Genomic DNA, 26,367 nt, shown 5'->3' with positions numbered 1-26,367 from the left:
TTGTATGGCTACGCACAGAAATAAGAATGAAAATTGAATCAAATGTAAAGGAATTAGAAGGACCTCCAGTACACCCCAATTAAGAATGTTTAACAAAGGCCCTGTGTAGTATCCAGCTTTTATTTTAGCATTTCACTTCCTCCCCCAGCTGCCCCTCTGCTTTTCCCCAAAGGTGCTTTCCCTTTTGCTTCTTCCTGGTGAGAGACTATTACATCCTCTGCTGCCCCTCCTTCGTAAGGGTCTGTATAATGTCAATTGTCAATTGAACTTAAACACTGAGGAGCTGAATCCCAACTTCCAATAATACTGTGCCTCAACTGAGGCTCACATGTGTCCCTCACTTGGCTCTTCTAACATCACCGTTTGTGCTGTGGAGAACGTTGGGAGTGACAGGTAGCTTCGCCTCCCAGAATCAGAGCTGTCTAGCAGTTACCTTAGCAGACTAGCAACCCAGAGAATCTTAGCTGAAATCACATTATGCTGTTTTGAGAAATTGGATTCACATTAAAAACAAATCTCGAAACTGTTTCATGGCTTGAACAGGACGCGCCTTTACATTTTTTGTATGGATTCTCAGGATGTGGGCATTGCCGGCATTCGTTGCTTTGCGGAGAACCCTTTCACTGATGGACTTTCCTCATGAACTGCCGGTAACAGTTCAGTCAATTTAATCACTCACTAGACCACACCAGAGGACAGTTTGAGGCATCATATACTTCACATATGGATCAGACTAGGTATAAGGGTGGAAAGTTCCCTTCCCTAAAGGGCATTAGTGAACTAATCGTGTATGTTTTTTCTAAATAACAATCCAACTGTTTTATGATAATTTGTGCTGATGCCAAATTCTCATTGCCAGATTTGGTGAGTGGACTTCTTTTTTTAAAAAAACACCTGAGTTCAATTTTTCAAACTGTCCAGGTGAGACTGAACAAAAACAAAAGCTGTTGGAGAAAGTTCAGCAGTTCATCTGTGAAGAAAAAAAAAATCAGAGTTAACGTTTCTGAGAAAGGGTCACCAGACCCAAAACGTTAACTCTGATTTTTTTTCTTCATAGATGCTGCCAGACCCGCTGACCTTTTCCAGCAACTTCTGCTTTTGTACCTGATTTACAGCATCTGCAGTTCTTTCGGTTTTTATTTAGGTGAGACTGAACTTGGATTTGCTGGATCGGTAGTTCTGTAATTTAGACACTGCACCACCATAATCTCCACGTTAGTCTTCCCAGCCAGCCTTCCAGTAAATGCAGGCTTGTTACCTCACACACGGATCCATGCAGTTAGAAGGGACAGGCATTGAAATAGATAATGCGTAGTCCAGACTGTCATTGTCTTTAATAAATCTTCAAGCAGCTTGAGTTACGGTTATTCAGCTATTCAAGCTGACAATCTTAGCAAGTATGATGCAACACTGAATATCTCCTGTGAACACAAAATATATTCAACATAGAACTGTAGCAGGGAAATTCCTGGTTTTAGATGGAAGAATACTAGTGCAAGTTAAAAATGTCACTCAAAGAATCACTAGTTAAGACAGAGGTCAGTGAGCCATCATTTTGTGCCAGATCTTGGAAAGTCACATCCAATTAGTCATCTCCTCTGCTCTTGCTCATAGTCCTCCATTGTTTTCCTTTTTAAGTTCTTATCCATTTTCCTTTTGAAAGTTACTATTGAATTTGCTTCTACCACATTTTTAGATGATGACTGCTTGCTACTTAAAAAGAATTCTTCTCATCATTGCACTGATTCTTCTGTCGAAGCCTGCCCACTATCTACAAGGCACAAATGTGATGGAACACTCCCCACTTGCCTGGATGGGTGCAGCTCCAACAACATTCCAGAAGCTTGACACCATCTAGGACAAAGCAGACTGCTTGATTGGCACTACATCCACAAACATCCACTCCCTCTGCCACCAATGCTTCGTAGAAGCAGTGTTCACCATCTACAACATACAAAGCAGAAATTCACCAAAGATCCTCAGACAGCATCTTCCAAACCGTTGACCACTTCCATTTAGAAGGACAAGGGCAGCAGATACATGGAACACCACCACCTGCAAGTTCCCTTCCAAGCCCCTCACCTTCCTAACTTGGAAGTATGTCACCGTTCCTTCACTGTTGCTGGGTCAAAATCCTGGAATTCCCTCCCTAATGGCATTGTGGGTCAACCTACAGCACATGGACTGCAGCAGTTCAAGAAGGCAGCTCACCACCACCTTCTCAAGGGTAACTAGGGTCAGGCAACTAGGGATGGCCAACAAAGGCTGGCCATGTCCCACAAATGATAAAGAAAAATTGCCTTAAATCTATGCCCCCTGGTTATTATCCCTCATGCTTTAGTTTCTCCCGATTTACTCTGATAAAACCTCTCAGATTCCTTTCACTGTTCTCATTCCCACTAAAGATGCTACCCTTTTGCTAGAATATGGTGTCCAATGTCATTTAGTGGGTACCACACTTCATTGAATCAGAAGGTCCTTTGTTCAAGTTGTACTCCAGAAACTTGACTACAAAACTTATTCTTACAGTCCAGTTTAGTACTGAGGGAATGCTGCGTTGTCAGAGATGCTGTCTTTCAGCTAAGACATTAATCTGATGGTCTGTTCACCCATGTGAGTCTAAAAGAACACCGAAATTAGTTTGAAGTGTTCTTCCACATCTCCACGGCCAGTATTTACGCCTCAGCCAAAAACACCAACAGAGAAAATATGACAAAAAAAACAGAAATTGCTAGAAGAGCTGAGCAGGTCTGGCAGCGTCTGTGGAGAGAAATCAGAGTTAACGTTTCAGGTTCTGTGACCTTTCCTCAGAACTGATGGTAGCTCGGAAAAATATTGGTTTTTATGCAGAAGATAAGGTAAGGGAGGAGTAAGGAGTAAACGATAGGTGGAGATAGAGCCCAAAGAGAGAGAAGAACAATTGGACAGACAAGGGAGTGGATAATGGTCAGGCTGAGAGGGTGAATAACGATTATTGGGGACTGTTAGTGGCTAATAGTAGGTTGTATGTAATATCAGGCCATGTGTTAAGAAGGCCTGGTGTGTGGCAGCAGCCACATGGACATGGGACAGCTCAAGCCCTAAGATTTTTGAACTTGATACTGAGGACAGAAGGCTGTAGAGCTCCCAAACAGAAAATGAGGTACTTTTCTTCCGGCTTGTCTGAACTTTGCTGGAGCACTGCAGCAAGCCTAAGACAGACAGTAGCCAGGGAATAAGGTGGTGTGTTGAAATGACAGGCATTGGAAGCTCAGAGTCTTTTTTATTACAGACAGGACATAAGTGTTCTGCGAAGCAGTCACCCAGTCCACGCTTCGTTTCCCCAATGTAGAGAAGACCACAATGTGAGCAGTGGATGCAGTAGACCAGATGACCATGTCTTTATCATATTGTTATTTGTGACATCGTTATGTTTGTAAATTGGCAGCTGCAGATCATATACTATAGAATGAGACCATTCGATCTGCACCAACTCTTTGATGGTCTCTACAGTTAGTGTTACTCATTTGCTTTTTCCTCAAAGCCTTGCAGCTCTCCTTATCAACTATTTATCCAAGCTTTGAAAATGGTTAACAAAATAGTTGAAGAGCTTTCAGCAGTGGGGCGGATGGATGGGAAAGACAATGGCGGCCCATTTCCAATCATTCCTCGTCAGCCACAGTTTAGGAATTTGGTTAAAGCAGGGCTATAGCCTAGATAGAGTGATCTGTATGGATGCAACTGAGATGCCCTATACCATTACTTGATGTAAACAGTAGAATGCGCGTTCAAACTCCAGCATCCACGGCCTGTGTGAAGAGGAGGATGACTGGGGTGATTTTCCGTAAGGAGCACATTATTGTTGATTACAGTGCCTGCTAATCCACGTTTAAAGCAGACTGAGATTGCCCATTATCCAAGTTAACATGACGAATGGTCAAATATGGTCCTGCAGGTCTGTTTATGTCCTTTGAAAATGCCTTTAAATGACTCCAATCAACCGATTCAACCACTGGGCCTCAGACCTTCCTTGAAGTGAGCTGCCTTGACCTTAAATTCTGGAATTCCTCCCTAAACCTCTACTGCCTCCTTTAAGAAACTTCTTAAAATCCACCACCTAAACCCAGTTCTTGGTCATCTGGGATGATGTTTCTTTGATGTGAATTGGTATCAAATTACGCCTGGTGTTACAAGGTACAGTGCGGAAGGTGCCATATAAATAGATAAGGTTCTGGCGCATGGAATTCTTCGGAGTGTGACAGTCAAGTGCCTTTTTTATGATGTAGACAGGCTTTGTCTCTCCCCTTTCTACTCTATTGTAACTAACTGTGTTGATTAAACGTAAAACTATAGAAAGTAGAAGCAGGAGCAGGCCATTCAGCCCTCTAAATCCTGCTGCACTGTTCAGTATGATCACAGCTGACTATACCCTTTGCTCCCTTTAGCCCTAACTCCTCTTGAAAACAGCCAATGTTTTCTGCATCAGAGAATTCCACAGCCTCACCACTCTCTAAATGGCCTACCCCGTATCCTTAGGCTGTGACCCCTGGTTCTGGACTCCCTGGTCATCAGAAACATCCTTCCTATGTTTACCATGTCTATTCCAGTTAGAATTTTAAGGGCTTCTATGAGAATCTCCCTCATTCTTCTAAACTCCAGTGAATAAAGTCCTAATCGATCCAGTCTGCCTTCATATGTCAGTCCTGCCATTCCTGGAATCAGTCTGAAAAACATTTGTTGAAATCCCTCCATAGCCAGAACATGCTTTCTCAGATAAGGGGACCAAAATTGTACACATTACTCCAGCTGTGGTCTGACCAAAACCCTGTACAATTGCAGCAAGGCATCCCTGCTCCTGAACTTAAATCCTCTCACCACAAAGGCGAAAGAACCTTTTGCTACCTTCATTGCCTGCTGTACCTGTGTGCTTACATTCAGTGACTGGTGTGCAAGGACACCCAGGTCTCGTTGCACCTCCTGCTTTCCTAATCTATCGCCGTTCAGATAATAATCTGCCTTCCTGTATTTCCTACCAAAATGGATGGCCTTACATTTATCCACATTATACTTCATCTGCCATATATTTGCCGACTCACTCGACTTGTCCAAATCATTTCTGCATCCTCCTCACAGTTCACCCTCTACCCAGCTTCTCACTGGCATTCCACTGAAGTACATGTTGGTATCATTCGAATCTTGGTCTCAACACAAACCTGAGGCCCATGCTGCAATATGGCCCACAGTGTGGATGAAGATGGGTTTAGACTCGATTGCAATCTCTTCAACAGTTGAAAACCCTTCGGATGCTATCTATCTTGGCATTACCTGTGAAGAACAACCACTTGCGCAAGCGGGGGTGGCATAGTGGCTCTGTGGTTAGCACTGCTGCGTCACAGCGTAGGCACCCCAGGTTTGATTCCACCCTCGAGTAACTGTATGTTTGGAGTTTGCACATGCACATTGCACATGTTTGTGTGGGTTTCCTCTGGGTGCTCCTGTTTCCTCCCACAGTCCAAAGATGTGCAGGTTCGGTGAATTGGCCATGCTGAGTTGCTCATAGTGTCCAGGATATGCAAACTGGGTGGATTGGCCAAAAGAGTTTTACAGGATGGGGTGGTTCAGGGTGGAATGCTCTTCGGAGGCTTGGTATGGACTCGATAGTGAATGGCTTGCTTCCACACTGTAGGGATTCTATGTATGTACTTAAGTTAGTGGCAGCTGTCATGTGCCCCATGGGTTACATTCCAGAAAGAGGTTGGTATGAGTAAAGATGATTAAAGGGTGACATAACTATTTTGTTTATATACCTGAGGGACATGGGTGTTGCTGGCCGGGCCAGCATTTACTATCCGACCCTACTTGCCCTTGAGAAGCCGGTGGTGAGCTGCCTTCTTGAACCACTGCAGTCCATGTGATTTGATGGTATAATAGAGTTGAAAAGTAGCTGGAGAGAAATTGTTTCCCCTATTGAGGGTTTACAGTTTGAGGGAGCAGTTAGAGCTAGGCTTTTGGGTATGATTCCAGAAATCACTTAATCACAGAAGGCCAGTTGAAATGTGGAACCTTCTCCCCAAAATAAGCATGCTGGTTGTCAATTGAGACTTCCAGGCCAAGGTCCAGGATGGCTGCAGAGTAGGGCCCCTGTGCCAGAGCTCTTCCACTCTGACCGCTTATCTTTTTTCTTTTCCTTCCATCTCTTTTCTTACTTACTTGCCTCGGCAGCGGTGAGATCCCAGCATGCGGAACCCCCCCCCCGCAACTGCAGGGCACGGACCTTGGGGCCTCAGGTAGGGCCTACTGCAGACCCTGAGCTGGCCCAGCATGGAGCAGAGTGAGTTCCTACCTACTTTTCAGAAGCAAGCCCAGAATCTGGAATTGGCGGCTGCTACATCGGCAGGGGCAGCCTCTGAGGTGATAACACAATGTGGAGCTGGAGGAGCACAGCAGGCCGGGCAGAATCAGAGGAGCAGGAAAGTTAATGTTTCGGGTCGGGACCCTTCTTCAGAAACCTCTGAGGTGAGGTAGACCCGGCAGTAGAAGATGGCACCTGAGGATCAGCGGCTTTGTTGGTTGGGTCCAGCGCAGGCGGTGGCAGAGCAGTATCGGCCCAGCAGCGAAGATGCCGCCTGAGGATGGGCGACCTCGGTGTTGGTAGGGTCTGGTCTAGACGGCAGCAAAGGGTTGGTGGCAGGATGGCCGTGCAGACATCATCGATGGCGCAGGACTGATGGACTCTCCTCAAGCTCTTTCTCATTTTAAATTATTCAAAATGGTTTCATTTCATGGCGACAGATGAAAGCTTTTCGCTGTATTTTATTGTGTTCTTACTGTACGCATGACAATAAAATCAAAGTCAATTGAATATTTCATAACTTTTTGTCAGGCAAGGCTATTAAGGCTTGCAGAATCAAGGTGCATGGATAGGGTTTAGATATAGGTCAGAAGTAATCTAATTCATTGTGGAACGTAGTGAAAGACTTCCCCTCTGTTCCTACACCCCAGTCAGAGGTGGAAGAGGGACAAGATAGCTGGCCAGTCAAAATATGCTGTCAGCACAGTACTCAGGTGATGCCTCATCATTTGAGCTTTGCATGAGTAAGGGAGAAGGCAGAAGTGCAGAGAGAGAGAGGGGCCTCGAAAACATTGACCGAGTTTGGTAACAGGTTTGTCATGCCTGAGGTTCTTAATAAGTACCAGCTGAGCTGCGGTGGAGGACTGGGTGTAAGATGTTTGCTTTGTAAAGCACTACACTCGTCTTGAGATTCGAAATCCTCTCGACCAATGGGAAGAAAACAAAGTGGGAGTGAATCGCAGATTGGTATTCACGCTGGCTCAGAAACTGCACAGATATTCCCTGAACTAGATTACTAAACCAACCACAGTCCTATACCTTTTCCAATTCATTTTTCAATCCAAGTGGCATTTTTCCCCCTATTAAGCAAATCAAAACCTCCACGCTTAACAGACACAGCTGCCAGTTTTTTGTTTCTTTTCCGGGCAGGATTTCTAAAATTCCCCATTTATGTTTCTTACCAGTTTCTCTGAAAGGGCGATAACAACTCCTAATAGTTAAGAGCTTGTGTCCCTCATCCACTTGACTGCTCTTCACTGAGAGACTACAGTTAGGGAACATGTATTGTTCATTCAAGGGAATGAATTAGTTGTTGTACAAGGGAAACCTAAGCCTTTTCTCCTGGACAGAAATGTCTCCTGTCATCTGTATGTCTTCCATATTGACAAGCTATTTGGCAAAGATGTGCATCACCACTCAGCCTAATTCCCTCTCACTTGCGTGTTAAGCAAAGCGGAAAGGGTGAAGAGCCAAGGTCTTTTTCCCAGAGTGAGGCAGTCCAGAACTAGAGGGTATAGGTTTAAGGTGAGAGGGAAAAGACTTAAAAGGGACCCGACGGGTAACTTTTTCACGCAGAGGTTGATGCATGTGTGGAATAAGTTGCCAGAGGAAATGGTGGAGGCTGGTACAATTAGAACATTTAAAGGCATTGGGATGAGTACATGAATAGGAAGGGTTTAGAGGGTTGTGGGCCAAATGCTGGCAAGTGGGACGAGATTAGTTTAGGATATCTAGTCAGCATGGACAAGTTGATCTGAAGGATCTGTTTCTGTGCTGTACATCTCTATGACTATGAGAAATTGTTCAGAGCATTTCACAGGTTGGTAAGGGTGAGAGAAGCAAAATGTAACGTGCGGAACCAATGGCTGAGAGTTCAGTGAAAAGACTTTGAGAGTGCAGAGTGACACATTAAGTCAGTTCCAGGCAGCAGGACAGTGGAGAGGCATCGAGGCAGAAATCCTTGGTTGAAGTGAATCTGACATGCTGAAGCAAATTCTTTGAAGGAGGAAGTAAAAAAAATTTGCATTTACATAGAACCTTTCCTGATCACTGCACATGTCAAAGCACTGAAGTCTAAGATGTACTTCTGACATACAGTCATTGATGTAATGCAAGAAGTGCAGCCCATTGCGCTCAGCAAAATTCACCCATATATCAAGGAGATAATGATCAAATAATTGTTTTTTTGATGTTGCAGAGGGATAAATATTGGCCGTGACGATGACCAAACCCTCCTTTACTTCAACATAGTGTCATCTGGTCTTTAACTTCAACAAATAGGTCAAAAGAGGTCTTGGATTAACATCTGGTCCAACAGTCTGCATCTTTGGCAGTGTGCTCCCTTAGCACATCTGTGACATAGTGAGAGAATTTGAATAAAGGAGTAGGGATGTCTTGCTGAAGTTATACAGGGCCTTGGTGAGGCCACACCTTGAGTATTGTGTGCAGTTTTGGTCTCCTGTTCTGAGCAAGGACTATTAGGGAGTCTATTGAGGGAGTCCAGCAAAGGTTCACCAGACTGATTCCTGAGATGGCAGGACTAACATATGAAGAAAGACTGGATCGACTGGGCTTGTCCTCACTAGAATTCAGAAGAGTGAAGGGGGAGTCTCATAGAAACATATAAAATCCTAATGAGACTGGATAGGCTAGATGCGGGAAGAATGTTCCCGATGTTGGGGAAGTCCAGAACTGGGGGGTCACAGTCTAAGAATAAGGGATAATCCATTCAGGACTGAGACAAGGAAGAATTTCTTCACTCAGAGAGTTGTGAACCTGTGGAATTCTCTCCCACAGGAAGCTGTTCGGGGCCAGTTCGTGAGATATATTCAAGAGGGAGCTGGACGTGGCCTTTGCGGCTGAAGGGATCAAGGGGTATGGGGGAAAGGGCAGGAGTGGGATACTGAGATTGCATGATCAGCCATGAATGTATTGAATGGTGGTGCAGAGCTGAAGGGCAAATGGCTCAATCCTGCACCTATTTTCTGTGCTTCTGTATTGATTCCAAGATCTTTGTACATGAGGCAGTCAGTCTTCTGAATCTTCTTTATGCTTCTGAAACTTGGGCTGCGTGTAGATGCCAGCCACCTCAAGGCTTTTGAGAAATGCCATCGACCCTGTTTGAGACAGATTCTCCGCATTAGCTGGGAGGACAGCTGTACCAGCATCGGTGTCCTTGAAGGAGCCAATAGCACCAGCATCAAGGCCATGATCATCCAGAACCACTGTGCTGGGCTGGCCACAACCAAGATCCGACTGCCAAAGCAAATCCTCTTCACTCAACCCTAGGAATGCAGTCAAATGAGAGGCGGACAAAGGAAGCATTTCAAAGACTTCCTGAAGGCTTCCCTCAAGAAATGCAACATGGCCGTCAATGCCTGGGAAACCCTTGCTCAGAAGAGACCAACTTGGAGGAACCTCCTGTGTGAGGGGACACAATTCACCGAGAAAACCTGTCAGCAATAGGAAATATGGAAAAGGGACAGGCGAAAAGGATGCTGACGATTTTGAGGTGAAGGACCAATTCCACCTCCTATGTGGTCAGGGATGTGGTTCTACAATCGGGCTCAGCGACCACACAAGGATCCAAAGAACCCATGCCCAGTCACACGGGATTCTTAAGTGGACAATCATACCAGTTAGTGAGTGATTGCTAATGAATGTAAGCTGTGATTTTTGTGCTCAGGTCCTGGACTGAGACTTGAGCCCCAAACCTCCTGGTTCAGAGGTACAAGTGCTACCACTGGAGCCCAGCTGACAAAGGCTTAAAGCGGCAAATTCAGCACAGTGGATTATTAAACCTCATTGTATGGACTCCCTCACAGGGTTTTTAGCGATTTCAGCCATCCGGTCCTATTTCACTCACTGAAAATGGAAGCTGCAGCAAGTTATGATGGCCCACATGCATAGCTCCAGCAAGATTGCCTTTCAAGAAACATTTACTGGAACGGTCCCCAAACTGTCCAACAAGCAGAGAGACAGAACAAAAATTTCTTATCAGTGTGCAGTTACCATATGTCCTAAACATCAAAAATGTGCGCTATGACTCTCTGACATCGTTTCAGGGCAAAGGTAGCCCAGTAATCAAGTTGGGCAACAGGGATGCCAGCTCTATGAGTAGCATTTCACTGTCTCTCCATGCACCATAGCAATTGGCAGCAGAGTACTGTATCAGTGGCGAGGGAACTCAGGCCTGGGAGTAGGCCAAGCCACAGCAGCCTGGGGGGGGGTAGGCTGTGCTCATGGAGAAGACTACCTCCCAGTCAGTTATAGAGTCCCATGCCTCCAGGATTGTCCTGGAGTGTTCAGAAATTAAAGGTTAATTTCTAAATATTTGCGGTGAGCAAGAGGAGAATCTTAGGAGCATTAGATGACGGCGTTTCTTGTTCAGTTTCTTTGGGCATTTTTGTCCGTAGCTAGGAAAATATTGGAGCTGTGATAAAGCTCTTTTGACTAGGCAGTGCAGTTGAAGGCGGGAGGGTTTATGATGAAACCACCAGAGCGCCAACCAGAGTTGGCAATCCTATACGCCACAGAGGTCTGGAATGCAGACTGCACCGCAGGGAGTAAATTCCAGAAGTATGGAAGTGTCCATTAGCAAAACTAGTTAGGATGGCTTGCATTATACAGTAATTATTGTTAGTCCTCCAACTAAGCTAGCTGCCGTTGATTGTGACAAGAACACAAAACGTGTATTTCGGACAAGAGATTGAAGCAAGCTGGATTGATTATAAATAAATTGCTTTTGTTGGCGACTGCTACTTTCCATTCTGTCTGTTCATCAAAGCTCAACTTAACCCAGTCATGATCTATGAACTGAGCTAAGCAGACAATCCTCTACGCTACCTTCCCTCTGCTGGCTCCACAAAGCTAGAGTTCCCACGTTTACTGCAGACCATGACGCACCCAGCACAATGGAAGCACAGCGCACGCTCCATTAGAAGCCCGCATTTACATAAAAGGTTTAACACCAGGCATAGCCTCACAAGAGATTCCTCTGATTTTTTTTTCCCCCCTGTAAGAAAAGTTACTTGGCAGTAATTAGTTGTGTCCTGACATGTCCTTTTGTACTGGTTGGCTGCTCAGAGGCGCTCTCAGCAACACGACCACACAAACTGGATGCTCCACCATTGTTCGATGTGACCTTTCCATCACTCACCTTTGACCTGTGACCAGAGCATGATTGTCTGCTTGCTGTTTGTAGGATAACGCTAGACGGGCTGGTGTCACATCATTTCACCACATAAATGGTAGACTACTGAGAGCAAACAATCAATAATCAAAACAGGCAGGGAGCAGACAACAAAGGGAGCCAGGTTTAGGATCACATGCCCAAGAGCGATAGCTGCAAAGACAGTCAGGCCTTGTCATTAGCATAGCATGGACACAGGGCCAGGTGCTTCTTTGAAGAGGGCATGGCTTTCAGACTCAATTACTGCAGGCCATACTCCACCCTCTGTCAACTTTCACCTCATCCAGAACTCTGCTGCCTGCGTCCTATCCCAGATCAAGCCTCACTCACCTATCACCCTTTCCTACATTGGTTCCCGATCCTTTAGTGCCACAAATTTAACATTTTCTTTCTCTTATTCAAATCTCTCTGTGGCTAACTGAGCTAATTAAAGGGGCTCCTTCCTGCCGCTGCTGCCATTTTAACAATGGCGGGTGTAGCCTCTGCCATGGGAGGTAGCTGCCCAGTGAACCTTGACGTAGGGCCTCCTGACTGGCACAACTGTGACCCATCGAGATGCACCCCCAGCTACCTCACTGGACTCACCACTTCAGTAACAGCTCACCACTCTCTCAAACCCTCAAACAGCGCCTTCTTGCCCTCACTGGAGCCTGTCCGACTGGCTTCAGAGAGATCCTGGACCCACTCACTTGGTTGAGAGGGCAGCACACTGTCATGATGTCCTCTTTTCTGGGTGCACCTGATGCATTGCTGGTCCTCCTCGGGGTGGGAACACATCATCTGAAGTGACAGGAGCCTAAACGTTAAATGATTAATTGCCGGATGGCTGATAAAAGTGGCTTGTGGCCCCACTAACAGCAGTGATTGCATCCTGCCCTTGCTTTAGTTACTGTGCCAATCAAATACAGTTCTGTGTGCCACCATTTAGAGAGGCTGCTGGAATTATTTACGAATGTCTGGGCGTGTGTCAGAAGATATAACTTGTACTGATATTACTACGAGTCATAATTCCAGATCATCTATGGACAGATTGAACTTCTAAATTCCAAAACTTTTATTTCAAAACAAGACTGATGCAGTGAAAATAACTGCCAATGTCTGGAGAGGATTCCTAGAATGTCATACCTGTGGGCGGCGTGGGGGGAGGGGGGAGTGGTGGTGGTGGTCAAAGAAGCTTCATTTCAGCTTTTATTACAAAACTGTGCTGTAATATCCAACGATTAACTCAGACTGTGAACACGGTAATAAATCAAGGAAACAGTCTAGGCAAGAGGACATTTTCCCCTTTCAAAAATGCCCAGGGACAGGAGTTAAAAGTGAGCTTTAATCCTGATCTGTGTGTGTAAGACTAATGTGCTGTGAAAATCACAGGTTTGAGAAGATCTGTTTAACCATCTGTGCATTGCACGTGAAGGAAGTGAAATCACATTCTTTCATTCTGAATTGCTGCTAGCCAGCAATTGCCAAAAGGGATCAGGACAAAGGAATTTGCATCAACCTGCAAGGTCAAGAATCTTGAACTGTTCAGTATCAGTGTCAGTGTTACCAGTAACAGTCTCTGTAATGGCCACAGCATTTGACTATCTTTATGAATGACTCAGACACTGAGTTTTAATTTTTTTTAAGCTCACTTCCCATTTCTGATTTATGCGTTATTATTTCTTCTCACTTTTAGTAATGAATAAACTCATTTTTTTAACTCGAGAAAGCCGAGTTCAATTGGTTCCTTTTAAAACATAAATTCACCTGGTCTGGGAGAAAGGTATCCAAAAAAGGATGGTTTTCTCTGTAAATTGTCCTCATTGTGACCAACCAATAGGGAGGGTGAATGGAGACATAGAGCCACTTCATCTCTCCGCACCCGGGAGATTGATAATTTGAGGTATCCCATCTGGAACCGGAATAATCCCCAGAATCTGGCCGTAACACATTGTGAACTCATCTGGAATCAGGTCGTAACAATCATAGAATCATAGTGTGGAAGCAGGCCATTTGGCCTATTGAGTCCACACCGACCTTTCAAAGAGTATCCCATCCAGACCCAGCCACAGCCCCTACCTATCCCTGTAATCCTGCATTACCCATGGCTGACCCACCTAGCCTACACATCCTGGAAACTATGGGCAATTTAGCATGGCCAAGCCACCAAACCTGCGTATCTTTGGGCTGTGGGAGGAAACTGGAGCATCTGGAGGGAACCCACGCAGACGAGGGGAGAACATGCAAACTCCACACAGGCAGTCGCCCAAGGCTGGAATCGAACCCCGGACCCTGGCATTGTGAGGCAGCAGTGCTAACCACTGAGCAACCATACCACCATATGTCAGGAGTTGCAGGAATACCTTGGAGTATGTTAATATTTACAAGAGATCCCAAGGAATGTATCAGTATTTAGATGGGTGCCTAAGAGTGTATCAGTATTTACATGAGGTCACATGGACTGTGTCAGTAATTCCATGGACTCCCTGGAGTGTGTTAGTGTTTACGTGTCCCTGAGAATATATCAGTATTTCCCGCAGATCACAGGGCATGTATCAGTATTTCCAGGCTGGGTAGTTCCTATGAATGTGTTTCTGCTGGTGGCTCACTTCACTAATTTTGTCCTGTTTATTTTGAGTGGTGGGTAGATGTTGAAAGGCTGTCAGGTTTTACGACCGGACTTGCCTAGGAATATTGTCTGTGTGATCCTCACGCAATGAGCAGAGCAGGGTCTTGAAGGAGTGGTTAGTGGTGCATTTGGATAAGAGGCACATTCTGGATTATGGTGTGTTGAGGTGAGGCAGGAACTCTGGCAATATTCCAGGGGGAGAGTGGTTTGCTCGCCCCAGGCAGAATATCCGAAATGTTGGAGTCAAGGAGGGCAATCGACACTGTCCTGGGAGGGTACAAATATAATCCAAAGAAATATGCAATGTTGCAGTCCTGATAGACTAGACTTAACTCCAGTAATCGTGGCCTGGGTGTTCAGGATTTGCCTTTGCTCCAGCCTTTTAAGAGCTGCATACAACCATGGGCCAATATTCCAGGGAGATGTTTAAAGGGTGATGAACAAAGAGCCATAGGACATAGTGCAAGTAGATGAGGTGTTTTGCGGTGAGACATGACCAGACAGAGTAGGCCCAGCAAGGTGGACTGGTAGCGACAGCTTCAGGCACGAGTTTGCGTTCTCGGCATCGTTGAAGCGGTCCTAGTACTGACTCATAGCTGCCGCGGCGGAGGCGAGTTTGGGTTCCCAGCGGCATCCCTGTCCAGCGCAGATTCACGGAGGCAGCTCGATCCCACGAGGAACTCGAACAGTTCATCCACTTCACTAACACCTTCCACCCAACCTTAAGTTCACCTGGACCATCTCTGATACCTGTCTCTCCTTCCTGGACCTCCATGTCTGGCATCCACCTGGAAACCGATATCCATTTCAATCCTACCAACTCCCGCAGCTAACTAGAATACACCTCCTCTCACCCACCTTCCTGCAAAAAGGCCATCCCCTATTCCCAATTCCTTCGCCTCTGCCGCATCTGCTCCCGAGATGAGGCATTCCACTCCCAGACATCCCAGATGTCCTCGTTTTTCAAGGACCGCAACTTCCCCTCCACAGTGGTCGAAAACACCCTCGACCGTGTCTCTTGCATTTCCCGCAACTCATCCCGCACACCCTCTCCCCGCAATAACAACCAAAACAGAATCCCCCTCGTCCTCACGTACCACCCCATCAACCTCCGAATCCAATGCATCATCCTCCGACACTTCCGCCATCTGCAATCTGACCCCACTACCAAAGACATTTTTCCCTCCCTGCTTTCCGGAGGGACCACTCTCTCTGTGACTCCCTTGTCGGCTCCACACTCCCCACCACCCCCGGCACTTTTCCCTGCAACCACAGCAAGTGCTACACCTGCCCCTACACCTCCCCCCTCACCCCATCCCAGGCCCTAAGAAGACCTTCCACGTCAAACAGATGTTCACCTGCACATCTGCTAATGTGGTATACTGTATCCGCTGTTTCCGTTGTGGCCTCCTCTACATCAGGGAAACCAAGTGGAGGCTTGGGGACCACTTTGTGGAACGCCTACGCTCGGTTCGCAACAAACAACTACACCTCCCAGTCACGAACCATTTCAACTCCCCATCCCACTCCTTGGATGACATGTCCATCCAGGGCCTCCTGCATTGCCACAATGATGCCACCCGAAAGCTGCAGGAACAGCATCTCATATTTCGCTTGGGAACCCTGAAGCCCAAGGGTATCAATGTGGACTTCAAAATCTCCCCTCCCCCGACCGCATCCCAAAAACAACCCAGCTCGTCCCCGCCTCCCTAACCATTCCTCCCACCTCAAGCCCCACCCCCATCTCTTACCCACTAACCTCATCCCGCCTCCTTGACCTGTCCATCCTCCCTGGACTGACCTATCCCCTCCCTAACTCCCCACCTACATTCACCTTTACTGGCTCCAACCCCGCTTCTTTGACCTGTCTGTCTCCTCTCCACCTATCTTCTCCTTTATCCATCTTCTATCCACCTCCCCCTCTCTCCCTATTTATTTCAGAACCCCCTTCCCCTCCCCCATTTCTGAAGAAGGGTCTAGGCCCGAAACATCAGCCTTCCTGCTCCCCTGATGCTGCTTGGCCTGCTGTGTTCATCCTGTTCTACAGAATCAGAGAGCTGATAATAGAATTCCTATAGTGTGGAAGCAGGCCATTTGGCCCATTGAGTCTACACCGAACCTCTGAAGAGCATCACACCCAGTCCCAACCCCTACCCTGTAACCCTGCATTTCCCATGCTAACTCACCTAACCTACATATCCTTGGACACTATGGGCAATTTAGCTTGGCCAATCCATCTAACTGGCACATCTTTGGACTGTGGGAGGAAACTGGAGCACCTGGAGGAAACCCACACAGACATGGAGAGAACGTGCAAACTCCACACACAAATGGTCGCCTGAGGCTGGAATCGAACCCGGGCCCCTGGCGATGTGAGGCAGTAGTGCTAACTACTGAGCCACCATGCCACGCCTGTGCCACACAGTGATGGTGTCATTTTTACACAACTTTAGAGCTGGGCAGGCAGATTGAGTTGAAACGCACATAGGAAGCTTGGCTGTATAAACAGACACTTGGAGTCCAAAAGTAAGCTTAAATGGTTAGGCTTCAGCTGCAGTCAGTTCTGGGCACCACATTTGAGGAATGATATCAAGACCATAGAGGAATCATGGAGATTTATTAGAATGATATCGGGATATGGGAGTTCAGGTTTTGTGGCAGAACCAGAGAAGCTGGGACAGTTCTCCCTAGAGCTGGGGAACTTAAGGGGAAATTTAATAGAGGCATTCAAAATCGGGAATAGATTTGAAAGAGTGGCAGGAGGGCTGGTAACTGGAGGACACAGGTTTGAGGTGATTGTCAACATAAGCAGAAGTGAAGGAGATTGTATTTTACCCAGTGATCAGGGACGCACTGATGTACATTTGGAGAACCATGGGGAAGGGAAGTGCAATTAATTGGTTAACTCTAGAGGAAAGAGCACAAATATGATCATTCTTTCTGTGCTGAATAATTCTTTGGTTAGAAGTAAGTATGAGGCAGTGTAGTGAGAGAAAAAAAGCCTTTGAAGACAGATTAGAAGTGAGGGGAGGAAATTGAGCTCAGGATGGGGCAGGACATTAAACTGTTTGGTTTAACTTAAGTTTTGCTGATGATTAGCCAGAGGAAGTTTTTAAAAATGTCTTTTTTTATTAAGAAGTTTTTTTAAAAAAGTGCAAATAGAGAGAGCAGACAGAGTTCATTGCAACCTGAGCGGGGGAGACAAATCTGCAAAGGCAGGAAATCTGACATTTCAGCAAAACCATCGTGGCATTTTCAAACTTCCGACAATCTGATCAGGGCCCGAACTGATAATTTTCCACCTTGTTTGCAGCAGGAACCAGATAAGCAGATAGAACTTTTTTATCGTTGCGTGGTAAATTACTGATCAAACACCAGCAAGAATGCCTGGGACGTGAACATTAACCCTTCCCTCCCCATGCATGGAACCTCTGACACTAAAAACCTTTACCCTCCACTTGCAGTATCTCAGAACAATAGCCCCACTGTCTAGTAGCAGCACACTCCCAAGCCTCGCATCTACAATGCTGCCAACAACCCTGGTATTGTTGCACTCCCCTCCTTTGTTTACAGCGGTATGAATCAGCAGGGCGCAGCATATCAAATCCTCTAGCTGGCTATGTTCAGGGATTCTTTAGTGAAACTGTACCTCAAACATTAACAAGCTGTTTGACTGTGGAAGGCATGTTGTTTGATTTTGATTTTGGTGAGCTGAGCATCTGGCTAAATCCACTAGCAGCCTCCAAATAGGCACATCTTACTAATCCAAGTCTTGATAGCTTTGGGGAAGTTATTTGTCCAAAGACTTAGAGACCACGCTGTCCACCAAAAGAACATTAGCGGCTAATGGAAGGGGATACCTCACAGTTGGGCATTGGCTGGCAGGGACTATGGGGAGCTGAGTGGGATTGATCAGCTGACCCATTGGATCACATTAACAATCATGGTGAGTTAGCTGTGCCCCTGTGACCCTGTCTGGTTTGGGTGTCGGATTACCAGGACTACGGTAGACTTCATTACTGAACAAGTTGTTTTGGAACCATTTCAAATCCCTTCCTTCTCCCAACATCCAGTCAGCTCTCTCCACCTTTATTCATCCAAGGGAACATCATAATTGAGCCTAATATGGCCCTCAGCCTTCACATCATGGGTTACTAGGTAATGATGCAGGGCAGGAACCCTAATTCCCCTTGTCTGGTTTTGAGACCAATTGTACCTCTGCCAGCTGACTACCAACTTCAACTGGCATTGAACCTGGCCATAGTGAGCTCAACCCCACTCTCACTCACACAATCTCACTCACTCATTCATGTTCACTACTCTCATCCACTCTCATTCCCAGTCACTCACTGTCTCTCATTCAATCACTCACACACACACACACACTTCACACACACTCACTCTTACTCAATTACTCAATCACTCACACACTCTTTTTCTCTCTCACTCACTCTTCCTCTCTCTCACATTCACGCAATCACACTCACTCACTCACTCAATTACTCACTCACACACTTTCATCACACACTCTCAGCACAAATGCTCGTTCTCACGTGCTCACTCTCACTTACTCACTCGCTCACACGCTCTCACTCACACTCACTCCTCTCACTCTTATTCACTCTCTCATTCTCACTGTCTGTCACTCTCACTATTTTTTTTCAGGAAGGTGGATACCTGGAGCATGGTAATGGTGTCCTCGATGGAATAGCTTGCCATCAACAGACAAATGAGCTAATCCTTAAATTTGGGAACAGCTTCTGCAGCCCACAACCCACAGTGTCTTTGGTCTCTGCCACAGATTCAGTTTTGCTAGCTATTGACTTTATCCTCCTGGTCTGGTGTGAATCTTGAATTGATAACCTTGTGTTTCAGACTGAGTCAGAGCTGAGATCTTTACCCTGACCTGGACCATCTGACCATTCTTGCCCTGAACAAATGTACCCTCACCTGATACTCACACACACCCTCCCTGTGTATAGAACTAGCTCAAGAACTGTAGCACATTCCTTCCTTCTCCCTTCTCTCAACGTTTATGAACTTGAGAGCCTCCCCTCCAACCCCACCCAACCCTGCACCAGAGGCAGGGATCAGTTTATTAGGCACACACCAGAGATGAACCTGGGATCCCCATGGAACAGGGGAGCCAGATACTCCCAAACGCCATGAGCTGTAGGCATGGGTGTTGAATCCTGCCTTGTAAAATAAAATCAAAGAAATTTACAGCAGGAGAAGGGGCACCATTCAGCCTAATGTGCCGCCCAATAAAGGGCTAATAATCCCACTTTTTAACTCTTGGTCCGTAGCTTTGCAGTTCACAGGACGTCAGGTGCAGATCCAAGAATTTGTTAGTACGATGTTGGATTGCTGCCTCTACCACTCTTTCAGGGACTGAATTCCAGACCTGTAACACCTCTGAGTGAAAAAAAACTTTCAACTCTCTTTAATCATAATTTTGTGTAAATTCAATGGATAAATTTTTGACTTGATTTATTTTTGTATCTCGGTAGAGTGAAAGGTTTTGTTTTGCATTCAGTACAGGCAGATCATACCAGACAAAGTACATTAAGGTAATAGAGTGAAGAGTACAATTTTACAGCTGCAGAGAAGGTGCACACAGAGCGAGATCAACGTTTAAATTTAAAATTTGAGAGGTCCTTTCAGAAGTCTAATAACAGCGGGGAAAGAAGCTGTTTTTGAATCTGTTGGTCCATGTGTTTAAGCGCTTGTTTCTTCTGCCTGACAGAAGAGGTTGGAAGAGATTATAACCGGGTTGAGAGGGATCTTTGATTATGTTGGCTGCCTTCCAATTTAATGACCAACCAATTAGATGAGGGGGTAATGTTGAACCAGGTAAATGCCAGCGATTAGGGAAGGGTTGGTCACACCTGTAGCTTTGCACAGTCATTTCTTTTCCCTTTTCTGACTCCTTCTTTAGCTGCTGAATGCTATTTGGGGTCTATCATTAGACCCCCCCCCATTAATATGCTTAAGCAGACAACTTTGCTTTAACTGGCCAGCCTTGGGGAGCTTCACAGCAGAGCTACCGTCTTTACTTTGACCAAACACAGGCATTAAGTGCTCATACTCAGGGTTCAGAGCTAGGACCAGTGCTGCTTTTAATATACATTAATGACATAGACCTCAGAGAATAGGGCACAGGTTTGAAAGTTAAAGACAATGTGAACCTTTTAATATAGTATAAACAGTGAGGAAGATAGTCATAGGCTTCAAGGTGACATGGGCAGGCTAGTGGATTCAGTGGACCTATGACAGATGTAGTTCCACACAAAGAGGTGTGAAGTGAGGCCATCTATCGTGACTGCTACTGTGAATGCATTTGGTCTCATTATGAATCAAAGAGTGGCTAATTCACTTACATCAATAAGGATCTGTTGACCTAGCTTGCAGGGATGTGAAAGCTTTGTTTGACATCTTCACCTTGTAGTGGCATTCCCTTTTTCTGATGTGGTTTATCACCGCTTGTGTGTTTATTTACACGACATTAAAAGCTCTGAAGTGGATGAAAGCTTTTAACATTGATGGTATGAATGGTTGTGATTGATTGACATTATTATGGGGTTGTAAGCTGAGCAAGTTATTTTCAAAATAGATTTTCAAAGCCTCTGCTTTATGTTGTCAGTTTTAGGAGCATATCAAAGACTAGCCAGTCTTGTTAATAGTTCATGTTTCTGTGCATAGTTCATGCTGCGATAGTCAATATGCAGAATGTACGGAGTATGGAAGAGGTATGGAAAGAGCCGTGGGAGGCTGAGGGGTCATGATGGGAGTAAGAGAGAGCACAGGGAGATATGAGGAGACATGGAAGAAGAATGGGGGCAATGAAGAAGCAGGGCATGTGAGAGTGTATAAGGGTTTTTATGTGAAATTACAGGGACATAGGGACATTGAAGTGCTGAGAAGTTTGAGAATTTCGGCTGGGGCGATAATAAACCATGTATAGGTTTGGTCCAATGTCTCTGAGAGATGAGACAGGCCTTCGAATTAGCCCACCTTGCTACCCACATGTCTCCATTGCTGCCTGGGGCCCAGTCATACTTGGAGGCATCAGTCCTGAACCTTGCCAGCCCACATCTCACAGGGATGAAACTTTTGTGGGAGTGAGAAGGGTTGAGAGTTCAGAATTTGCAAAGAAGGGAAGATGGCCCAACTCTCAATTTCACAAACCAAGGGACAAAGATCCTGTCTCAGGTTTCCTGATTCAAAGATCTGCATAACCATTATGCATGAGAGTGCCTGGATAGTAATGGTCACAAGATAGAATACAAAGGGATGGACAATTTGTTACAGCTTTACAGAGCTCCAGTTCGAACCTTAACTAGAGCATGCTTTCATTTCTGGACATCGGTCTGTAATGACCTTGGAGAGTGAGCTTCATATGCTGGGTTAAAAAGGTTAAATTATGAGTACACTTCCCCAGACTATTTCTTTTAATATTGAAGATTAAGGGTGATCTAACTGAAGGTTTTAAATTATTAAAAGATTTGTTGGAGTTGATAGATAGAAACTCTTTTTTTCTTTTTTTCTGAAGGAGGACTCCAGCATCAGAGAGCATAACGTTAAAATTAAAGCTAGGCTATTGAGGTGTAATCTCAGGGTATTTCTTTGTACTAAGGTAACTTGAAAATGACACCCCCTCCACCCTGCCCAAAGGGCTGTTCAGGCTGAGGGTCAATCGAAAATTCAAAAACTGGGATTTAAAGATTCTTGTTAGATGAAGCTAAGGATTACAGACCTAAGGCAGATAGATATAGATTAGTTGCAAATGGTGGAATAGGCTCAAGACATGAATGGCCTCTTCCAGTTCTGATGACCTGAGACCTTTGAGTTCCAGCCTCGTGAGTCTACTGTTGCGTGCTGCAAGACTCAATAGGAAAGCATGTGTACATGCTGCTTCAAGTAGCATTGTTAGGGTCTGACATACTCACTCATACACCTCATACATATAGGGGAGGTAATGGCCTACTGGTATTATTGCCGGACTGTTAATCCAGAGACCCAGAAAATGTTCTGGGGACCCGGGTTCAAATCCTGCCATGGCAGATGGTGGAATTTGAATTCAATAAAAATATGGAATTAAGAGTCTAATGATGACCATGAATCTGTTGCCGATTGTTGGGAAAATCCATCTGGAAGGAAACTGCCATCTGTACTTGGTCTGGCCTATATGTGACGCCAGACCCAGAACAATGTGGTCGACTGGGATGGGCAATAAATGTTGGCTGTCAGCGATGCCCTCATCCCATGAAAGAATATTAAAAAATAATTCTCTCTCTTCCTCCCTCACATATCCACACTCTTTTCCTCCCTCTCAAACCTACCCTTCCTCACACTCACACTCTCCCTCCCTCGCACATATTCTTTTCCTGGCTCATACTCTCCCTCCCTCCCTTCCACCTCCTAACACACACTGCAGCACCCACTTCCCATGAAGATTTAAGTTTAAAAACCTTCACACTGTTTGCTGCTTGTCCACTTGCCAGCCATTTCTTGTCCATGTTTGTTGCTGGACAGCACAGTGGCTTGGTGGTTACCATTGCTACCTCACAGCTCCAGGGACCCCGGCTTGATTCCAGTCTTGGCTGACTGTCTGTGTGGAGTTTGCACATTCTCCCCGTGTCTGCGTGGGTTTCTGGCGCGTGCTCTGGTTTCCTTCCACGGTCCAAAGATGTGCGGGTTAGGTGGGTTGGCCATGCTAAACTTCCCGTAGTGGTTAGGGATGTACGGGCTAAGCCAATTAGCCATGGTAAATGCAATGTTACAGGAACGGGTGGGATGTTCTTTGAAGGGTTGAACGGCCTCTGTCTGCACTGTAGGGATTCTGTGATTTTGATAGGCTAACTCTACCGACTCCGTACGTGGGGAGAAAACAGCTTGTGGTTGGTCAAGCAACTGGACAGTTTTCATTTCCACTTCCTCATCTGTTATGTATACATCTCGGACAAGGCCTCACAGGCTCCATTCATAGGCATGGTATTACCACATTCTAGCCCACAGGTCACCTGTTAGACAAGCCTGGTGTACAATTTTGATCCTCTGAATGAAGGAGAGATGTTGAGTTATTAGGAAAAGCTCAGAGAAGATTCACGCAACTGATACCTAGGCTGGAAAAGTTTTCTTATGAGGAAAGGTTGAATATGTTGGGCCTGTTTAGAAGAATGAGAGGTGATCTTATTGAAACATATAAGACCTTCAAAGGGCTTGAAAAGGGGTGGATGCTGAAAGGATGTTTCCTCCTGGGGGGAGGGATGAGAACTAGGGCACACGGTTTAAAAATAAGGCATCACTCAGACAGGTTGGAGATGAGGAAGATTCTTCTCTAAAGATCGTTGAATCTTTGAAACTCTGTACTCCAGAGAATCCTAGAAGTGGTACCATCCAATGTTTTTAAAGCAGCGTGAGATAAATCCTTGACTAATAAGAGTCTCGAAGGTCATTTGGGGTAACGGAAATGTGGAGTTGAGGTCACAATCAGATCAGGCTTGATCTTATTGAATGGTGGGAGCAGTCTAACGGAGCCAAATGGCCTGCACCTAATTCATTTTGCTCTCAACTAAAGGAGAATGACTGCAGTTTCACTGCAGGCAGACTTCTTCCCATGGCACTGAAAATGTTTGGTCGTGCGTGACTGACCAATGAGGAACCCACTAGATGACTCAACATGGTATGCTCTGGGCCGCTATCTGCCCAGTCCAAGCTGTGCCATTGAACAGGATTGATTTACACTCCCAGAATAAAGCACAAAGGTTGCACTGTGTGCTTGCTATCAGCTGCTTTCCCCTCCACAGCTGCTTGTGAAATTGCCAGTGCTCTGAATCCTGAAGGACACAAACCTTTATCCAAAGGTTTGAGAGTGCAGCCAATAGAAACTATTGCATGCTCAGCTGCCTTTCAAAGATTAATCAAAAATCCAAATTCGAATGGGGATTTATTAATTCTGATTACTGTTCAGTGCAGGGTGATGGTGGTTAGTGTAGCATTTCTACTTTATACCAGTTTGAAACCAGGTGGTATGTAAGATTGACCACATGGAATTGAGATGATATCTTCACTGCAGTTCTGAGGTGTGAGTAATACCTCAGAATCAGAAAACTTACTTTTTTCAAAAAAAAGCCTTTAAAATCCCTTTAAAATCTTAGAAATTTCTAGAGAAGCCAAAGTTTACAGAGTTTACATGGCTTTGAATGATGAATGTCGTGACTCAGGTATATTTCTCTGTGGGTACGTGTTCTCTCTGACTCTACTTTGGCCAGCCTTCTAGGACTGACGTTCAGTCGATGTGACTGTCAGGTTCATCTCCCTAGACACTGCTGCATGTAATCAGAGAAGAATTGTGCTTTTTGTTCCACTTTGTCCAAACTTTAATTTGGGCGTTAGCAAACCTTGAAGGTGGTGTGAAAAGTCTGATCGAGAGTGACATTGTCCCCGGGAATGAATCCAACCAGAGCTGTCAACTTCACTTCATCTCTGTCCTTCTGTTTTGTATTTTACTTCACTGAAGGAGAACACAGGAAGTCTGTTGCCGTTGTTAAAGGGTTAATATTTCGGTATGTAGTCTTGTTCAACGCCGAGAACTATGGTTAATGTCAGAGTGAAGCTGTTGGGCCAGCCATGCACTTAAGATGCCTGAGTTCCGACTGCCAAAGCAAATCTTCTTCCAGCTCAAGGAAGGCACTCCAGTGACAGGAGGACGAAGGACGTGCTTCAAGGAATCCCTGAAGGCTTCCGTCAAGATATGCAACATGAATGTCAATGCGTGGGAGACCCTCATTCATAAAAATCCAACCTGCAAGAACCTCCTTCTTCGAGAGCACCCTGGTGGCAAGAGGAAATATGGAAAAGAAACCTGAGAAAGGAATGCCAGTGATCTTGAGGCCAAGAACCAATTCCACCTTCCCAAATGCGTGGTCGGAGATGCAACTCTAGGATCAGCCACACAAGGCTCCACAGAGCCAATGACCAGTGACATGCAAGTTCCGAGGTGGACAATTATACTCATTAGCGAGTGATTGCCGACACAGTGACGCACAACTAGGAGGTGCCTCGCTCAGAATTTGGGGTGCCACCAAGACAAATATGTTTCTGGGTCAAGGTGATCTACTCTGGCGGATGGTGTATTCTAAAGCTGAGGTGAACAGTTCACTAGTTAAAGGTACTGTACACACAGGCCTTAAGCTCCAGACTTCCCTCCATAAATCCCACCTCTCTCCCTTGGTTGAAAAGCTCTCTTAAAACTTAGATCTTGATTAAACTTTAGGTAAAATTTAATCTATAATTCCTCCTGTGAAGCATTGGAGAAAGATTTGCTTTATTCAGAAGTGTTATATAAATGCAAATAATTGTTGTCTGTCTAATCTGACTCATCAATGACTGCAGGAAGTTTGAGTCCTATACTAGGATTCTGTTCACTTGACTTCAAATAACCTTACAAATCAATGTCCCACTGAGGTAGGTTTGGCCAGATTAGTTGGAGGAAGCTGCATAATTTTAACTGGAAGAACTCCAGCACAAATTTGGGACCCTCTCAACTTCGGCTGGTCTTTAGTTAAATGTGTTTGGATTCCAAGAGGAGAGAGTGTGCAGTCTGTGTTGGGGCCACAGAAATTCTCCCTGTGAGAGTTATTCTGAACACTGTCATAGAAAATGCCAGAGAAACTCAGCTTGTCTACCAGCATCTGTGGAGAGAGAAAGAGAGTTAATGTTTCAAGTCCAATATGACTTCTTCAGTTTTAATAACTTCATGTTGGAGAAATCTCATTCAAGTTGTTGAAAAATGTATAACTTGGTTACTTGTAAACCACTAGGGCCACAGTGAAAGGGCACTGGATTGAGCTGGAAATGACGAACAGGCCTGAGCCTTTCTTATGCCTGGTATCACGTATTAAGTCACACATTGCTTCAACTCCGAAGAGTCACTGGACATTGCCATATCCAAATAGGACCTACTGAGGTCCTTTTATTCAAGTTGCTTCTGACATCCTCAAACAATTTGAATATATTTGTTGAACACATTTCTCTTTCATGTTGACCCTAATTGTATTATGATTTTCCAAATGACCTCCTACTACTTCCTTAATAGTGAATTCCAGGCTAATAGGCCTATAGTTTCCTGCTTTCTCTCTCTCCTTTCTTACAATGAGTGTTATTTTCTGACTTTCCAATCTGTTAGGACCTTTCAAGAATCTAGGAATTTTGAATGTTTGTTTTAAAACTGAT

At 45.3% G+C, this 26,367-nt stretch overlaps 1 protein-coding gene across 8 annotated transcripts in view; it reads left to right on the top strand.

Annotated features, from left to right (window-relative positions):
* The window catches only part of rad51b (RAD51 paralog B), a 475,671-nt gene that overhangs the window by 417,319 nt on the left and 31,985 nt on the right, over positions 1-26,367 (top strand). Inside the window, exon 11 of one of the 8 annotated variants that reach the window (XM_048600135.1) lies at positions 6,202-6,786. The exons of the other annotated variants lie outside the window; for them this stretch is intronic. Within the exon in view, the coding sequence (XP_048456092.1) occupies positions 6,202-6,314 (113 nt within the window). The 3' untranslated portion in view covers positions 6,315-6,786. Of the gene's footprint in view, positions 1-6,201; positions 6,787-26,367 lie in introns of those variants that run through there. 8 annotated transcript variants of the gene reach the window in all.

Source organism: Rhincodon typus, chromosome 8 (assembly GCF_021869965.1).
Source record: "Rhincodon typus isolate 14 chromosome 8, sRhiTyp1.1, whole genome shotgun sequence".
Classification (NCBI taxonomy): Eukaryota; Metazoa; Chordata; class Chondrichthyes; order Orectolobiformes; family Rhincodontidae; genus Rhincodon; species Rhincodon typus.
Note: the sequence above shows the minus strand (reverse complement) of the source record. Positions and strands in the feature narration are given on the sequence as shown.